At 35.2% G+C, this 20,201-nt stretch overlaps 1 protein-coding gene across 12 annotated transcripts in view; it reads left to right on the forward strand.

The window, feature by feature from the left end:
- Positions 1-4,639: 4,639 nt before the first annotated feature.
- The window catches only part of LOC124427924 (blood vessel epicardial substance-like), a 45,753-nt gene continuing 30,191 nt past the window's right edge, over positions 4,640-20,201 (forward strand). Inside the window, exons 1-3 of one of the 12 annotated variants that reach the window (XM_046971370.1) lie at positions 4,700-5,277; positions 7,009-7,194; positions 7,342-7,503. Coding sequence is in view for 1 of the 12 variants with exons in the window: in XM_046971363.1 (XP_046827319.1) it covers positions 5,261-5,277 (17 nt within the window). In the remaining 11 variants the exon portion in view is untranslated. Of the gene's footprint in view, positions 4,659-4,697; positions 6,027-7,008; positions 7,504-20,201 lie in introns of those variants that run through there. The other 11 variants (XM_046971372.1, XM_046971368.1, XM_046971373.1 and 8 more) reach the window with 11 other exon arrangements.

A 20,201-nucleotide genomic window follows, 5' to 3' on the forward strand; every position in this document is an offset into this window, starting at 1 on the left:
AAAAATATCATGAAACTTTTTTTTTTAGATATAACTAGATATAAGTAAGTAATAAAAAAGGAACAATTATTACTTTGTAATAAAATAAAAATTTTCGGCAAATCGTAATTTTATATTATATTGAAATTAAATTAGAAATAAGAAGACATATAAATTATTTATAATTATATTTGAAAAAAATAATAAAACGTTTCATTTTAAATAAATAATAGTTTTCGTTTTTCATTTTTGCATTTTTTCATTTTTTCAAATTCTTTAAAGGGAAAGTAAAAAGAAAAAAAAGTGGAATTACAAAGCGCATCGACCTCGTTTCGTCTATAAATTAGGAATCATAATGCGATTTTTTTTATGTTAATTAATTCTACGCGATAACTTCTACTTACATGACTCTTTCGTGGTATATTTAATCGCCTAATATCGGTGGTGGATATCTTTCTCTTCAAATTTGAGTTGTAAATGAGGTATCTCCCTGAGTTACGTCGTCGATGATCAAAGTGGATTATACCGCTTTGAATTTTGTTTACTTCACTGGCATGTTACGTGAGAAAGCTTCGATATCATACAAAATCAGTATGGCAACATTCTACTTTAAATAGTAACAATTAAGATTATAGTCCTACATAATGGTAATTTGAAAAAAACGAAAGCTCATTTCACAAAGCGGTAATCGTTGGTTGAATACTTTTCTAATCTCTTGTTACGAAGCCCGCGCCAACTTTGATTCGGAATCAGAGCGCGGGAAACAGCTTGAGATAATTAACGTATAAAATGTTTATACGAATATGCCTGGAATTCGTCCAATGTGTTTATGAAGCGAACGTTTTGCTTGGCCGATTACCAAGTCGTTTTTGCACTGGACGACCTCTTCCAAATTTCTTTCCTTTTTTCTTTTTCTTTTTTCATTCGTTTTTCTGTTCTCAAGCAGATCGCTATAAGGACGCGGGCGACATTATTAGAGATTTTTCGTATCTGCTTTGCGACAAAGCCATATAAATTTTTCTATTTTCTCCTTATCATTCGTTTTGCCATTTCTTATTCTCTTCTTTTCACTTAGACAGCGATCTTTAATCCGGATTTAATAAATCCTAAAGTACAAAGAGCTACGCTGAAGAAAAACTTTGAGCGATATTTATGCAGATGCGTTTATAAAGATTTTAGTTACAATAACAAAGCATTTTCTTCTTGAAAGAAAACAATTTGAAAAGCATGTTTTGGTGTAAATGAGCGATGCTTTCTACATCGAATCAAGCTTGAGATCTTTCTTCGAAGAAGTCGGCATCATCTTAGAACTTTCTTCCACGAATTGATCATTATAGGATTAAACTGATCCGGACATATAACTCATGTAATTCGGAAGGGCAACGAAATCCTACAGGAATGATAACTACCTAGATATAATCATAATAAAAGCAACTCCATTTATATTCATATCACGTAGTAGCAACCTCAGTGATCTCTTGAATGTATCCGATGGAATGGAATCGAATCGAAGATCTTTCGCTCGGTGATCTCAACGAAGACATTCGTTGAACGTTTAACACCGCAAAGAGAGAGAAAGAGAGAGAGAGAGAGAGAGAGAGAGAGAGAGAGAGGGAGAGGGAAAGTGGGAGAGCTCGGCTTTAGTTTAATACAAAGACGAGTTCGTCAATCGGGGCCACCGCATCGAAATGCAAATTTTCGTTCGAGTGACTTCGACCGAACAGGATATCCTTTGATCGCTAATGAAACATCCTAATGCATAGCCACGTTACGTGTGGAGAGCGAAACTCTACCTTTAAGCAGAAGAGAGAAAGAGAGAAAGAGAGAGAGAGAGAGAGAGAGAGAGAGAGAGGTGAGGGAGTTGAAGCAGGGGTCCGGAAAATCAATTGGGTCAATTGTTTGTACTGTTAGTAAAACAAATATTTGAGATAACCAACCATCAGGCGAACCCCCGTACATTGTGGAGAGCAACATTTCACCCTGGAAGGGATAAACTCCGAATGCTCTGTTACTACTCTTTCTCTTTCGTGACGGTAATATAGTCCGCACGGAACTAGTCTGCTTCTTTTTCATCCCTTAACGAGCACGGTGAGTACTCATTAACCTCGTTATGTCACCGTGACGTATTACCGTATTTCTCCATCGTATGTCTTTCAGTAATAATCAAAGAAATTTATCTGCTATATGATTTCCGATATGCGCACTATCTAATAAGAGGGAATGAAGAAATTTTCAAAATGTAGTTTTACAAAGTATCGAGTTAAAGAATCATACTTTTTATTTGTATGACATACTTTATCATGACATATGACACATTGAAGTTCATTAATGAGTAAATGTACGTAGTTGAAAACGAGTTTTTATGTAAAAATTGTCTTAAGAAATACTCAGTTTAACTAATACTCTCTTTTATTTAATATCTTATGATTCATATTGTGGTCGAATTAATTATCAAATATATTAAATAAATAGGCTCAATAAACATAATACAATTTATTGATCCTATTTTCGTATGATAGGGACGAAATTGGGAAGCGTTGATTGTTATCGCTATTGATGCCGACCCGTCCCTGCCTAACGTTGGCCTGTTTTTCTGAGGAAACGTAGTTCGTGTTCTTCACCAAGAAGGGGCAAACGGCTAGACACAGAGATTGCCATGAACAAAAGCGAGAACTTTGATAGATCAGTAGGCCACAAGCTGGTAGGACCAATTTAGCTACCCAATTAACATTTGAATTATTATCTTTGGTCTCGATCTTGTATGGTCAGGTATAATTTATCTAGAGAGCGTGAACTCACTCTCTCTAGAAACAACGGACTTGTTCTTGAAATAGCACTGTTTCTCCAAGTGCTTCGTCCACAGTAGTAGAAGATTGATCTAATGGCGAAAACCAATGGTCGAGGCATCTGCAAGTGTAATCGTTCCTAACCTTACTGAAACACCTACTTTATTCCATTTCCCTTTCCACCGTGACGCTTATATAGAAAGAGATCTATTACTTTTGTATTCCCATACATTTCGATTCCCTTTGTTCTCTTATTCCTCAGCCCTTAGTTTTCTTTCTTAGCTTACATATATATCCGTTTACATGCTTCCATACTCACGTTCTTCGTCACGGTCGATGCACAAGGCCCCGCAAAAGTTTGGCGATACGCGGGCTACGTTTCTGGCAGCGATTACATATCGACAGTTGCGATAAATTATGGAAACTCCAGAACGAACAATCTCACCAACGATACACCGATTCTCTCGATAGTAGGAAGTGGCCTAGGGCATTAATCATAGTGGGGAAATGCATATGCGTAAAATTAATTACGCGAAGAAACTTGGAAACGTTCCGATAGAATTTATGTTTTATTGTCGTCGATTTCTCGATACTCTCAACTTTTACGTCAGACATCGAAGGAATAACGACCAAGATTATTTCGGTTAGTACGGTTTAATGTATCATGTAAGCATTATCGTGAACTCTTTTTCTTCTTTTTCTTGGTGAGTTACGATAAGACAAGATCGTAGAACTTTTCAAGTGGATATGCGACTTTTTATAGATAATTCAAGGGAAATAGCAGGCTATGAGCAGTCTTTCGTTGATTATAAAAAATTCGCGTGTAGAAAATTATCTCGATTTTTTCGCTGGTAATGAAACTTTTACCATAACAGATCCACAAAAAACGTAATAATCCAAAATTAGTACGTTTTTAGAGATCAGTTCGAATATGATCCTGTAGTATAATTAGTGTCACTGGGCTTTCCCTTTTTCTGTACTTTTATCTTTCATTGATATTACCCTACGTTTATAGGAACTACCTGTAACCCAATTATCTGTACATTAATGCAGCATCCCGTTTGAATTGGTTATCCATGATTATCCAATGATGTTGCATACGTAGAGTTATTTTTACGTACTCGGATTTATAAATTTTTTACGATAATTTTATATAAGAAAGAAGGTATCGAACAATTGTGTGAAAAGATCACGTGAGTCCTTGCATCGCGTGCGTCGCATATTTCGCGCCTACACATCCGGTGCGCGTGTTTCAGTGTCGTACAATGCGGGAAAATGTGGAGACAAAGAAAGACAAAGAGAAAGAAGGAGAGTGCATTGTAATCGTCTAAGGGTGGTGGTAATGTACCTGCCTGACGAGTCTGAGCATCCTCGAGTTTCTTTTCTCCGCCACAGTTTATTACTTATGTTCGACTACCGTAGTTCGACCATTAACTATTAACGTTTAAACGTATCATAGTATTAACCAACTTCAAGTAGAATAATAGCATGGATTTGTGAACATCAAAAAGAGTTGAACGAAGATAAAACGAAACAACATAGCTCGAATAAAAATTCGAAGATAATATTCTCAGAAGTTAAAGAGTCTTTGGGAATAACGTACAAAAGTACGATGTAGTATCAATGTTCCAGAAAGACTGACGGATTCTGTACGATATCAAGCTGGTTGAGAAAGAGCGAGAAATATTAGTAAAGGGTTTTCATCCCTTTCTTAAACGGGAGACAGAAAAAGAAAGGGATAAAGAGGGAGAGAGAGAAAGAGATAGTTAAAGGATTTTGCGGCAGGTGCTGCCACCTGCTCTGAGGGCGTGGCGCTAGTTCCAGCGGAGCTTAGTCTAACGAAAGCTCCTGCATGCGACGCACCACTGGAGCAGCAGCAGCGGTCGCTTTGAGGTCGAGCGAGAGAGCCCCAAAGAGAGAGGGTGGCGCGCGCGAGAGGGTTGAGGAGAGAGAGAGAGAGAGAGGGAGAGGGAGAGAGAGAGAGAGAGAGAGAGAGAGAGAGAGAGAGAGAGAGAAAGAGAGATATAGTAGTAGCGTGCGCGCGTGTAGTAGAGAGGGACTATCCTCGAAAGGATAGGACGGATAACGACGAGAAGGAAAGAGCGAGAGAGGGAGAGAGACAGAGAGAGAGAGAAGGGGTAGAGAAAGAGAGAGAAAGATAGAGGTTGAGAAAGAGGAGAAGAGCGTGTGTGCGCGCGCGCGTTCGCGCGTAGAGACGCGTGCGTCCTCGTGTGTGCTTGCGACGTATCTCGAATAGCAGGATTGCACAGAGATGAATGGACGGTTGGTCTGCCGTGCCTTATCGCGACGATGATATCGAGAAGAGGCCGAATACGAGACTCCACCGAGGCGTCGTCGGAAGCATCGGGAGGACGATATGGCTCTGGGGCTTTGCTCCCTTCATCCTCCTTTTCCAGGACGAAATCGACTGAGGATACTTCGTTCAAGACGGTGGTGATTATCGGAGAGGAAGAGCACTGTAGCCGGCAGTGACCATGGCGCCTCTCGTCGCGTGCGTGTAAACAGTGTTCAAAGATCACGTTCGAATTGTGTCCTTCTTTGCTGCTACTCGTCCCTTCCTTTTCTCACTTGCATACTTCGATGTCACCCCCTATTCGTCTATCAAGTGTTGAGTCTTTCGTGTGTTGTACGAAGCATCCGTGTTACTGCGGGAAGAGAGAGAGAGAGAGAAATAAAGGGGTGGAAATGTTTTAGAAAAAATCAAATGTATTCATTCTTCTCTACAAATCCTTTTTAGTAGTGAAGGTATGATTGAGTGAAAGAGATCATAAAAAAAAGAGAAAATGTATAAGGGTAGAAAACCTTTGAATTTCTTTTGTCATTTCCTTTTCTTTAAAGAAAAGGAAATGTCTCTGTCTTTCTCCTTCGTTATCTCTATCTTTCTCATGGGAGCTAAACGTGATATGTGAAGACTTCTTGCTGACTTAACAAGTGGAGAAGCAAGAATGGTTGTTCGGTCTTCCTTGGGGTCCTCATACGAATAATTTAATGCTAACAGAGGATCATCTCATCAGAATGTTTTTCTTCGTTGAGCCTTGGAATGAACAGAGATTTCTCCAATCCTCTTCGTTGAATTTTTGTTTCAGATTTTCGTTTCTTTCGACCAGAGAAAAATTATTGCCTCATTGCAACGTGACCACAACGAGCACGGCATGTGCCTTATCCGTTTAAATGCGGATTCTGTGTTTCTCCTACTTGTTCTACATATTCATCCTCCATGTTGTGTATGTGTATGTCCGTGTATGTATTACCGTGTGTTATCACTAACGGTAGATGCTCTCAATTATTTCATTCTTATCTAAGATAACTCCTATTCAGTATCTCATTGTTGTTGTAAAAGATAAAGGATCATAATATTGTGTTAAGAAGAAATGAAAGTTTGGATTCTCGTCCGCGTTCCGTTTTATAGTGATGCTCGATGATTATCGATGCAAAAAAATTTATTGCACGAATATGTGTTTTATGAAAGATTTATAGCTATTGTCGAGAACTTTAAAAATATTTATATTCATCATACGAAGTCTCGAGAATAGATGGTTTGGACGGAAGGAACATTTCGATCGAGGAGTTGCGATAATCTAGTAGGGGTGACCTCTTCTCTCTTCCTCTCTCCATCTCTCTCTTTCTCTCTCTCTCTCTCTCTCTTCCTCTCTCTTTTCCTTTTTCGTTTTTTATTCGTCTCTATCTCTTTTTCTCGTTTAGAAGCGAAAGAAAGTTCGTTCTGAATTCGTTCGCTTTTTTCCAAGCAATGTTGCAAACGCAACGGGCACTCACAAAATACAAGCTGAAACTCTCTCTTTTTCCCCGTATTTCTCGTTCTCCTTACTTTCGATTACATTGCAGAGTAAACAACAGAATTGTTGTTCTTCTTATTTCGCCAACTTCTCGAGATTAAATATTCCTTTGCTTATAGTTCCTTCTTTCGATGGATAATTCAGTGAAATTTTAATCTTAATTGAAAAGCTCGCGTATGAGAGTTGTTGTTAAAACATTTTGATTAAGAAAGCATTTCGAAATTCAATATCTTTGTTAATGAACATTCAGTAATATTATCTGAATGATGTTGATAAAGATCATGCATTTATCCGTAACCCTTATCTTTCTTTCCACAAGTTCATATTCAAATGATGATTTTTGTTTCGATCTAAAAGATCGGATGATCGTTATATAAAAAGAATATGAAGGAGCAGCAGGAGTGACACGTGATTTAACAATGTTACAGGCGTAACGGCGGACGAACGTGTGTGCGGTCGGTTGACGTAAAAGCGTGACGATATCGAAGAGCACAGTGACTCGTTGCTGTTTAAGTATACATATATGTATATATGTATTGCATGTGTGATAGAGGAATTGAAGGATCGTGCGAGTGACGGATGTGGCGACGTGGGAAAATACGCTGACGATTTTCGTACGTTCGATCGGCTTTGCCAATTTCCAACTATCCCTAAATACCCTACGTGACTATCTCGTTCTCTCTCTCTCTCTCTCTCTCCCTTTCTCTTTCTCTTGCATATATAATTATCATTGTGTACAAAGTTCGCTCTCGTTAATCAAGTCAGTTGCAATGGTGTTGTACGAAGTGGTGATCTTCTACGAGGCCAATTTGGATAGAGGAAGCTCAGCACCTTTATGTCCACTGTTATTGACGCATACTTACAGAAGACTGAGGTGTATCATTCCACATTCAAAACAACATATCGCTTATCCACCATAAAAGGTAAGAAAATGATTGAGGTCAAAGTTAGATCTGTAATTTTGCCTATTTTCAAGCGACGTAATAATAAAAACGAGATTTCATCATATACAAATCATCTGGACGTCTTTTATTTATTTTTCATTGCACTACTTACCTATTACTATAAAATACTTTCCCAAGTATAAACGGGCACCGTATTAAAGCTATCGAGTCTGTAAACCAGCTTTTATCGTTCCGAGAGCAAAAATGTTTTTTACTTGGTCACGTTGTACCTGTTCGCGTATGATGATACCCCATAAAAAAGGAGAAAAACGCATAAAAGAATCTCATTGCTTTGGATGTCGAATAATTTACTGAATTTTAAGAGTTAATTTCCAACTACTCTGGATTTTGGATTTTTTTAACAAATCTTTAGTTCTAACAATCGTAACGACGAGGTGTTAAAAAATTAATTGCATCATGCGATCTTAGCATATTACCTTTACCTGTTGCATCGTGTTCGTGACGACGTGTACAAAGAGAGGGGGGGGGTAGTAGAGAGAGTTTCGTGGTTAAATGAGTCGTGACGTTTGTAAGTTTTCCCTGACAATTTGCGACAGAATCGATTCGATTTGCGTCAACCGCTCGACGACTTTGTTCAAGCGAGCTTTTAAAACTACGCGATCGTAGATCGCAGTGGGGATTACAATTGTCGTACTGCCTTTGTTTTCACTTTCAGAAGTTGAACTCCCTCGTGATTATATGTCATCGATAGTTATTATCAGATTTCTTTCAATGGTTCGATCATTCAAAAATACGTATTATAAAAAATGAAACGAAAGAAATTCATTTAAATGAATTATATATTGATATTATTATAAATTCTTTGATAATACTTTCTGAACATATTTCGATGATTAAAGCCGAGAAATCTCGATAATTTCAAGTTACTAATTGCGAGGATACTCGAAATAATTCAAATAACGATACCGTGCATTGATGTAGTTCCTCCGTTCATGATGGCACAACACAAATTATTAGGGCACGCGCTGTTCATGGAAGAACCAATAAAGAAAAATGAAATTTGAATATGCTTTACGAGAGTTTTCAAATTAAATTGTTTTTTGAGATAATCGTAACAATCAACTTTATTTGTTATTTTGATTACCCTCGAATCAGGTTAAGAAAATGTATTCTTTAAAAAAAATCATCTAATTTTCTTTGCGACGAACTTATTTTTCGGAGGATCTCTTCCACCATTAAAATTATAAGACTAGGATGATAATTTGTTGGGCTAATCCTCTCGTGAGAAATAAAACGTGTCGGTAAGCGAGTTTACTTGTAATGTGGTATGTATAATGTAAGAGACTCCGAGGAATTAAGTGGACAAAATTTAACGAGACACTCGGTAATTCACGTAATATCAATGATCCTAACTTTGTGAATTTTTTATTAAAAAAAATTCTCCGAACTTAAAAAATTAAATTTAAATTACACGAATCCCAAAATTAAGAGAAAATCCCATTGGTAGGATGATATCTTGCGAGAATATCGACATTAAACAACTTTACGAAGTAATTACCAATAATAATTATAGTGATAACTATCGTCTTTATAGATACGACTTAGGAAAGTAGTTTCGATCTATTTAGTGGCCTCCTATTACATTGAAATGTTTGTCCATTATGATGCGGTCAACACCACGTCGGTTGCATATAGAAGCGATCCTGTTAGATAATAATGTTTGTTAAATAGTGAAACTATCGAAGAGATAAATGCTTACATAATATGGATAGATATTTATTAATGTATTATATTTCTTTTATTCAAGAATGTGCGACCATGCGTCAATATTTACTTTCCAGGTATACCTCTAATCCTTAAGAAAAACCGACTGACTGTCTTTGCATGGAACAACACTAAAAGTGTTTACTCCGCAAGTCTTCCTCCCTTTTGTAAATATTCATGCATAACTATGAACGCAAAGTACGCGAACAATATCTCGGAAATAAAATTCTTGCGGGTTTAATATTTAAATACAGTGGCGTAAGATATATATATATATATATATATATATATATATATAAAACTGATAAAACTTATACTTGTGTAAGTGTTTACAAATCAGGCATTAGAAAAATTGTTAACTTAACATATTTGTATTTGAGAAGAGTTTAAAATGTTTATATAATATAATTTAATTATTCAAAGAAACTTTATTTTAGAGATGAATGTTAGATTTGATTTATATAACATTTAAATCTTCCTTGCGTTTTATGAAAATTTCAAATAAATACGCATTAAGTTAGATAAGGATTCTACAAAAACCTTTTTCGCTAATTACTTACACGCTTATATTTAGGAAAGGCGTTTTTAATTGAAAAAGAAAGATTAGAAGAAAAAAAGGAGGATAGAAAAGAAAAAGAACGATGGTTGAAATTTAATTGAAATTCGGTTAGATTAATTAGCAATTAGGGCTTTGCAATAAACGAAGCTAATTCGGAGTGGCATAAATCGACAGATGTGGGAACACAGCGACGCGTGATGTTCTGGAAATGACCGTCTGTGAAATCCAATGGAGCTTGGAATAATTACAGGCTGGCATCCTCACAAAAGTTGTATGGATCGAGCTTGAGCGTATAAACTAATTTCTTACGATGAAATTTTTAATCTATTTTATGTATGTGTGATTTTTATTAATAACAAAAGAAAAAACTTTTGCAGCCATGAGATTCAAATATTCGCTAGTTGAAAAAAAAAACATCGACTTTAATTACTTTACGAGATAAAAATTATCACGCTTTAGAAAAGCGTCGTTAGTTCCCTGAATATTTGGTAGATGTGATCTTAATAAATTTCTTGTAATAATAATTCTTGATAAAAATATTTCTTGGATCACACTTTGCATTCGTCTTGTTAAGAATAATGATTTGTTGCCGATTTAAATCACAGAATGTGTTGTGTGATGAGCATCGATACATACAATAATTTTTTTCACAACTTTTCGGATATCCAAAAGATATTTGACATGTGTTTTATCCTCGCCTTTTAAATGTTCCTGTTGGCATGAAACAAAAGGTAGTACCGGTCTTTGTCCCGAATTGCATACCAGTTATTATTACACATCAGTTATTTTCTCACATGCACGCTCGCGACGAATTGACTTCCATCGGGTTTGCTGGCATACCGTGAATGGTAGAATTTCGCCTTTCATCTTTTCAATGCACTCAGGCCGCTCGTACCATGACACTTGCATTCTCTAGAAAAGTATGACCTAGTCTTGCAGTTACTTGCACGAGTAAAACATCTCGAAATAAGCACTATCTCCTTTTTTTCGACCTTAGATCAATCGCCTTCTTTTAATTTTCTTTTTCCTCTTTTTATTTTTTCTTTGCTTCCCTTCTTTCGTCTATCTTATAAATTAGAATTTTTAATGGTCGAATTCGTTAATAAAATTTGACCGAAGAACATGAAAAATAAGCAGGGTTTACATGCTTACCTTTTTGACGAGTTTCTAATTGCCTTTAAATAGTGGATTTGCTTATTGTTAGAACTAAGCATCGAGCTCTCTGTATTCTCAAGATGCGCAGTGTAAAGTTCTCAACCTCGTAGACCCACATCGTTACGTGAATCACGAGACAGTAGAACTTCTAGTACAATCAAGAATACATAATACTCTACGCATTATTTTACTTCTGCATATTCAACATCGATGTCTTTGTCCTTTATCCTATCGAGCTCTTTCAACTTGCAACTTCAATAGTTTCTTCTCTAGTTTCTCTTAATTATTCGATTAAATCATTCCCAGTAATAATTACGTAAATGAAAGCTAGTTCGGAGATAAATAATAAAAATATTTCACACTATAGTAAGGGAAAAAAAATAATCTTCTAGATATTTCTGTGTATTTCGTGATAGGAATAAATTTATTCAGTTAAAGTTGGCAGATAAGTCGACTTTGGAACATCTTGAGATAGAACAAGGAATGGTGGGTGGAAGTTAAAACTTTCGTAAAAGTAATAACTCGTTTCGTTCGGCACACGCTCATGGCTCGTCTTAATCTTCTTGTCTATAGCGTGCTATTAAAATGTCACCATGTGTGCGATACATTGCAACCTTTAGCTTTGACAGCTGATACCGATAAAAATTTGGTGTTAAAATAAAAAAGAGAGAAAGAGATAGAACTAAACGCCAGTGAAAAAGTCGAACTTTCATATACTCCTGATTTAAACGTCAGATAACCTAACATTATTAACATCCCCGTTGAAAAATGTACGGATATAAATTAAAGTCTTCAAACTTTTAAGGAAACGAAACAAATATATTAATTTTATCATCCGTTTTCTAAAATATTATTTTTAAACCTAATCGTCTAAGGAATCAGTAATATTCTTACTCGAATATCGAATTTACTTATAGCTATAGTCGTAATAATGGAAACCTTCCTTTCTTTCTCAAACGATATCCATTCAGTGAATCGTTCCCTTGTCAACCCTAGCTTATTCAGGGAAATTCGCATATCGATCGCTGGGAGTTTCGCGAAGGAACACACGGAAGAGACTACATTTATTTTCATCCCGTCACATTACCTATTTTTCACTTAGATTCAATAGATTTAATATTTTTTATAAAATCTCCTTAATCAAATATCTCGTATTCACTTACTCATGAGCTCTTTCCTTTTAATTACGTCGATTCAATGAAAAGAATAGAAGAAATAAAACTCTAAAGGTACGTTTTTTCTCTAACGGATCGTTAGCCAATAACGAATGTCTGATCTTTCGTAATCCACAGATGTTCTTTTAGTTCTAAACGAAGCATTGTCCAGGTCTTTTGTGAAATTCGACGAAAGAGACTTTTCTCTAGATAGTGCTAATGTCGGTCCTGATTTTGGTAAAAGAAATATTTGAAATTTAATAACTCAAACGATAGCTCTCTTTCAGGGAAGTTATTGGTATCTTCGATAATTGGTTCACCGGAAAACGAGAAGCCATCGACTCATACATATTTCATTCACGTCGTATTATTTCCGTAGTTGAAAGTCGAGGAAAAAGAGATGCGACTTTTCCGAAGCGTATTTGGAATGTCGTTGGAAGCTATTTTGGATTCGTTTGCGCTTGGAAAAGTTACTCGACGTTTCTTCGTACATACATACCTTCTTCGCAAGTTTGCTCGCTCAAGGGAAACGAATGCGTAACAAAGTGCCAGAGGAGCTTGGGTTGAGTTCCTAACGAAATCTAATTACGTGCCGAGTAATAGTTTTCTTGTTTTTTTATTTATGCTTAAGCGTGTATTATGATATAGTGTGATCTCGAGAGATATTATGAGCAAACTTTCATTGTTTTTTGCATGGTTGATTTTAAGATAGACATTACTACTTGATTTTAATAACCAAGATATAACATAGACAGATTTAATAATCCCTCTAAAAAAACTTTTTTTATACTTATCGTATGAACATTTGAAAATTCTTTTAAAATAACATTTACATGTTTTCGTAGAATACGAGAAAATGTCAATATATGATATGAGTTCGTTACAAACATGATCGACTATATTTTGTCAATTAATACTTTCCAGATAAAGAAAGAACATCGAATCTAACTATTATTATATAACTTATCCTATTTTCGCCACACATCAAATAAAGGTATATGAGTATCCTAATTTAGGTTGATATATTTCTTTGCTTTTATCGAATATTCAATACAACCTTGTCCGTTCGAGTGGGCACGAAACATTTCTTTACTCCCAATAAGTCACAAAGATTAACTTAATAATACTACGTTCTTTTCCCGTGAGCATCATGTATCAAGACCTGTCCCAATCTTTTCTTTCTCTTTCTTTCTTCCATTGTTACTATGGCAAGGTTGTAAGTCATAACGTGACCCAAATTCTTTTTCTTTCTCTTAAAGTTTTGCGTAGATCGTGTCAGAAGCTAAACGTATGGGGCAAATTTTAAAAATCGAAAAAAAGCTGATTTCGAGAGTCTTTAGGAAACGGTTATTGTAGTGAAATTCTCTCGGGTATGTGGACCACTTAAAGCTTTAAATATTCAGTGTGCAGCGAAACGTCCGTGCTTTATTGGTTAGACGTTGGTCATGAATTAAGTTTTACACGTTCTGTTTCACAGTTCTCGTGTATCACTACTGAAAAGAGAATGATGTAAAAAGAGAGAAATATTGAATTAGCACATATATATATATATATATATATATATATATATATATGTGTGTGTGTGTGTGTGTGTGTGTGTGTGTGTGTGTGTATGCGTACGTGTGTATGTGTTTGAAAAGAAGAAGAAGAAGAGAGACAGAAAAAAAATAAAAAGTGAAGTATAAGGGTTGCGTAAACGAGAGAAAGAAGGAATGAAAGAGATGGAAAGAGAACGAATATGAAAATTTACGCTTTCGAACTGCCTTCAAAATAAATGGAGTAAAAGTCGGTAGAATTTTTGTGCGACATTAAACCGGCAAAATGTTACAAATATATCCGGAATATATGTACGTATATTGGCCACATGGGAAAATAGCATCGATTCGTTTGGTGGTTTAAAAATGAGATATCGACGTTCCACCTTTTGCTTCTATCCTGCAGCACTGGCTGCTCTTTACTAATTCCAAAAATTCGATTGCTTCTATTGGCTCGATCTATGCTTTTAATGTTAATGTCTTTATTTCCATACAGAGTGCTAACGCATGTTCCTTTCTAGAAGTTATTGGAAAGCTAATTTTCCAAATTATTTTTATTTTAGATAGATCGATGTGTCGTTGGAAAACTGAAACCGTGAACTATGCGTTAGCCTCTATTCCATTGTGAAGAAATCGTGATAGAGCCACAAGTGGGTAGAGACATATGTAAATATATCGTATGTATCGCACGCGATATATATGCATGTATGTATGCTCTACTTGCTCGCATGTACGATGTTAACGCAGATTCCTTTATTAATGGATCACGCGAAGTCTCGTAGCGTAGATGTAATAACAATTTGTTGAATTATGGGTGAGATCCATCAAACCACTTTTGACATTATCATTCCTGATATTTACTCGAGTTGATTCGCAACAACTGATTAATCTAGGTAATGTTAATGGTATTTGAGTTATCGATTGATATTTCGTCGCTACGAATTTATTTTAAAGTAGAGCACATCGATCCTTTTTAATCGAGCCCTTTAATACCAACGAATCCTCTGGTTCTTAAGAATGCACTATATTTATTACGTAATGCAATTTATTATTCCGCTAAATCGATTTCGAATTTCTTCACGAGTCCCTTGATATATGTATTCATCTCTTGATACATACCCTGATCAAGAAACTTTTATTACTATTTTTTCTAAATAACAACTATGGAAACGATAATTCGTGATTAATGTTTGATAAATTTCTCGTTGAACGAGTTCAGTGAAAGTAGTTAGCAATAAAATTGTTCAAAGCGGTGTTATATATTGGGATTTTCACGACTCGCTGGCAAAATTATTTTTTTGATTTTCCATAAACGATTGATTACCTATACTTGATCAATTTCGATGAACTTTTAATTGGATCTTTTGATTTGTCAAAATTCTGACTCTCGATCACGTTTATATGCGTTTTCATAAGCGAGTGAACGAATCATGTTAAAACCTTGACAAAGAAATTCCAAAGTGATGCTTTAACCGTACGAGTGCACGGTGCAATTAAATCTACCTTTGATGATACTCTCTTAATGGAGGGATGCTACTGCAATGATGACGTAACGAAAAGATATATATATATATATATATATATATATATATATGTATGAGTACACGCATATACACTCTCTTTTATAGGGTCGCAGAATATTTCACGGAAAAAGTTTCGCTATTACGTTATCTTCTTCGTGAATCACGTTTCCTATCCACCCTTCGCCAGTCGTAATTCTATTCAATTTTCTAATTATTAAACGTCAGTCAGAATTATCGCGAATGATAAAGTAATGAGTATTGTAAGTACTTGTACCCAAGTACTGATGTATACTAGAATGAGCTGACATTATTTTAAATTACAATAGATAAGATCTTTAATGAACTTTTAATACTCATCTAATGTATCATAGTTATTATATATATATATATACAAATAAAAGGCACGATTTTCTCTTAGGTATTACTTTTAATATTCTTTTTTTTACGATTTTTTATTTAATAATAATCGTCAGATTATATCAATCTTCTTGAGCAGATGAGATAAAGTCCATGACAACATAGAGATGCATACATTGTCAGTACAAAAGCAGTACACAGCAGACCATGTCGTTCTAGGTTGGAATAGAAAGGGTCGATAGCCCTCTCTGTACGGCGCTCGCGCCACCCTCGTACTCCCATAGATGTTTTCGAGTTCACATATACATAGCTACAGGCGAATACGCATGTGTGCACGTATCCACTATAGGGTGCCAAGTACTTGGAACCTGCTTTAGCACTTCCCTTCTGTCCATGTTGATTTAATGCCTTGTATCTCCTCCTGATCTCTTTTTCTTTTTCCTTCCACTTCTTTTTTTGTCGATGGTAGCTCCTGCGTCCATTAACTACATTCCTAACTTTTTATGTCTTATGCCCGTAATTCTCGATATGTCAATATTAGGTTTTAGACATTATTTCTGTCCATTAGAAATGTAATAATCATTAAATTTTCTTTGAATCATTTATTACAGCAAATAGTCCGGATCTATCGGTAATTGAGAAACGCATCGATTCACAAATAATCCGCCATTCACCATGTTAGATACGCTGGTAGACCATTCTTGATCCTATATAATAACGCAGATACCCATTGATATATCATTGTGTAAATGGTTTAATGGTGGTCTATTGACTTCGATCAATGTGCTATTTGGGATCATGTCTTTGGACCTTGATTATTTAAAATGAACATATCTATTTTTAAGATATATATATATATATATATATATATATATATATATATATATATTTGTTATAGATGTAAAGGTTTCTAATATCGTTGAATAATCGTTATGCATTTTTAACAACGAAATTATACGGTTCACAATGATTTCAAATACATGGTACAGAAAGTGGGGAATTGCAAAGCGGGGAATTGTAAAGATATATGCGTGCGCGTGCACGTGTGAATGTTCACTATCTGCACTAGCCTCACATTAAACGTAAGTCTAAAATCGGCTCTGCATAATGACTTCGTTACATATACGAAGTTCTTGGTCCACGTACCATCAAAGTTTCGAGAGCGTGCACATTGCAAAAGCAATGGGGTTTAACTACTCTTTGCTTTTCATGCATTACAATTTGTAGGAATGTCCCGTAAGTTTCAACTTTCGAGTGTACAGCTTTGCAATAATTTAGAATCATCTTCAAAGCTTAGACGTGTTATTCATTTCATGTTATATCAAATTAATAATGATGTCTTGTATTCTGAGTATAAAATACGTGGAAAAGAGTCAAATGAAATTGTATTTGTATCAGGTTAATATGAGTACTATAATATTATAGTCAAAGTTCAATAAATTATTACACATATTTCAAAAAATTGTAACACGATTGTTTGATAAGTTCGTGATATATTGAAATATTCAATTAGTACGATTGTTTGATATCCTAACTATTATTTTCTTTCAATCTAAAGATCGACGAAAAAGTGGCAAGCGATACTTACGATTGTCAGATCGCAGTTATATGCAGGCTTCGTTTCTGTAAAGCCAAGGACACTTGTTGCCCATCAAGATCGTCGAGCTTGTCGAGCTTCTCGTGCGTGAGTCCATTGCACGTAAATAATTCAATACAATTTTTTGAGAGGATCCTTAGAAAGCTTCGGATTTTTCCAATTCTTTTGCCGTTCTTTTGTCCAATTTTTATGGACATTGGTATTACTCCTCCTATACATCAGTTAGAATGCAAGCTCATAGGTATTGAACCAAAGTCACGATTCAGATCTCATTTTTATTCACATTTTACGATCTTAAAAATAGGTTAGTTTATCACGCGAAATTATACACGATACTGTGGGTGTAGTTCGCGTGACGATAAGATTTCACTCGCGATCGCCATCTTTTGTTCGACCTCGAACATATTTTTTCTTTTATTATACTCGCGATAAGTTAACCCTCTATCACAATCAACGTCGAGCAAATTAAATTAAACGGATTCATTCAAAAAAAAAAAAAAAAAAAAAAAAAAAAAATAAAAAAGAAAAAAAGAAAAAGGAAAAAAAGGAAAGAAAAAAAGAACAGAACTTTATACGCCAATGGTTTTTTTTTTTTTTTTAATTCCTACCGCAGCTTCAATAAAAGCATTTATCGAAGTTCGCAAGTACTCACGATGAATATTCGACGTTTAAATTTTCATTATTTAATTAGTAAAAAGTTATATGTGAAGGGCGTTTTGTATTATATCAACCTGTACCATGCTCTTATGTCGTATGATTAATGCTTAATGGACTAATTAGGTACTTGTATTTCTCGAAATAGGAGTTGCGTGCGTCACGGATGTTTAACGAGGTGAAATAAATCATTTTTTCAACGCACTATTCTTTCGTTTAATTAATTATCAAATTCTCAGGCTGATCGCGTGCAATTCCATGAAGTACGATGTTCAAGATAGATCGAAGTTCTTTTTTTACACTGGATAGAATATGAATGCTAACTTTAGTCCAAAGGAAACATTATACGTTTCTTTTATTCTGCTTCTGCTTTTGTAAGAAATACTCGAAGAAATCGAATATTCTTTCTGCCTTATAGATAGAAGCACAATAAAATCGAAGATGCGTTCGACAAGAATTGTGGATGTGTTCAGATCTAAAGAATATATTCTTTTATATTCATGTTCGGCTTTTTTAAATAGAAAGAAAAATTCATTAAAAGTAAAGAAAAAAAAATTGTTGTTAAATCTTTTTCTACAACGAGATAGATTGAAAAAAAAAAAGTTATACGCTCATTAACAACTTAGGTATCTACTTGATATTCACAAGTTTCAAAGCTTTCGAATGAATATTCTTAGAAGTTTGACGATTAATCGAATGATCAAAAAGGAATACATTTTTCTCTTTGTGCCAAAGGGCACTTTATTAGGCTCGTTACGCCGGTCACCGTTTCCTTGAAGCTCTTTCGCTATTCGTTTACAGTAGATATAGCAAACTGTTGGACAGCTTTCGAATTGGATTAGCTAGTAAAGTACGTGAGGGTTCAAGAACATACCACAAATGTATGAACCTTCCAATCCCTCAGATCCCTCTCTCGAAATGGTTACTGACAAGCCACAAGAGACAGTCACGGTTTCGCTTGCGTTTGACCGTTCAATTTATACCGACAGATGCAACCAAAATCATTTCTCTTTTACGATCCGTCTGAAATAAATCGGAGAAATAATCTAGAATATTATTATTACGAGTAAGAAAGAAAAAATATATACATTAACAACTTAATTAATTTTTCTCTTCTTGATCTAACCGAAACTAAATACATCGATAATATTCATAAATGATTCGGATTTTCATCAAAAGCGCGTGTCAAATTTATTGATGAATTTTATGATAATGTAATAATGATATATCTATGCATGTTACTGAATATTCTATGTCAATTTTGGTAAAGGCATTGAAATGAATTTGAATAATCCAAGTGGACAAATTAATAAATAATGACGAGACAGGACGGCCGATGCTCTGTCGAATGTAATGCTCTTTTGATGTTGCAATGTAAACATCGATTGTACAATATGGATAAACATTTGAATGAAGAAACTGAACTATGAAAAAGAATTAAAAAAAAAATACGTATCAATCCTGATGAAACAATTGGAGTTTAATTGATAGTCTGGCAAGGAACGATCGATGATCGGCCTTTGAATAAAAAAGAAGAAAGAAAAACGAGGAAGTAATCAACCGTACTCTCTTTCTCGAAGTTTAAAGGAACTTAACCGTCTACTTCTCTTTACTTTATCCTTTGTCATCCTATTTCGATGCCAGGAAAAATAAAAAAGTAGATCCAACGGCTCAAGATAAACAAGTAAGAAAATATTGTACCTCGGAAAGATTCTTTAGCTACTTATTGTCACATTAAGATAGCTTTGACATCGTCTATCTTGCATGTTGAATAGTATTTTCAAAAACACTTAACATCAAATCATTCGTTTATTGTCAACAATTTTATTCGAGCCTTGTTTTTTTTTTTCTTTTTTAGGTACGTATGATACTCTCTTGTAAAAAAATTATAGATCTATATATCCAAAGCTTACCAAGCCCAGATAGCATTAATTTTATTTCAAAATGCACTTTAAAGGGAACGTATCTATCTCTTTGATAGAAGGAAAATATTCATTAGAAGAACATACAAGATCGCTTTAATATGCTTCGCCTGGCTGTCCCAGATGCCTCGCATTAAGAAAAATCGAGTGAAAGAGAGAAAAGAGAGAAAGAGAGAAGGGAAAGGTTATAATGCCGAAGTCTCGTGTAAATCACCACACCCTGTTGTGACGTCACGTTATTCACCCTGACCCGAAGGGGCGAGCCCGTGAAGAAAGAGAAGGCGAGAAAGCTTCGCTTGAGATTCGTGTTGCTTGCTTGAACGCGCTCCAAGAGTCACGAAAGGACTCCCACTCATTAATTAGCATACCGATATCGGAACGCTTACCTGTTTCACTACCTGCCTAACTACCTGTCTACCTCAAGAATCGTCAGGAATACTAAATTCGAGTCGGATACACCCTCATCCCGTGCTTCTCAAGCTTTTCAAACATGCTC

Source organism: Vespa crabro, chromosome 11 (assembly GCF_910589235.1).
Source record: "Vespa crabro chromosome 11, iyVesCrab1.2, whole genome shotgun sequence".
Classification (NCBI taxonomy): Eukaryota; Metazoa; Arthropoda; class Insecta; order Hymenoptera; family Vespidae; genus Vespa; species Vespa crabro.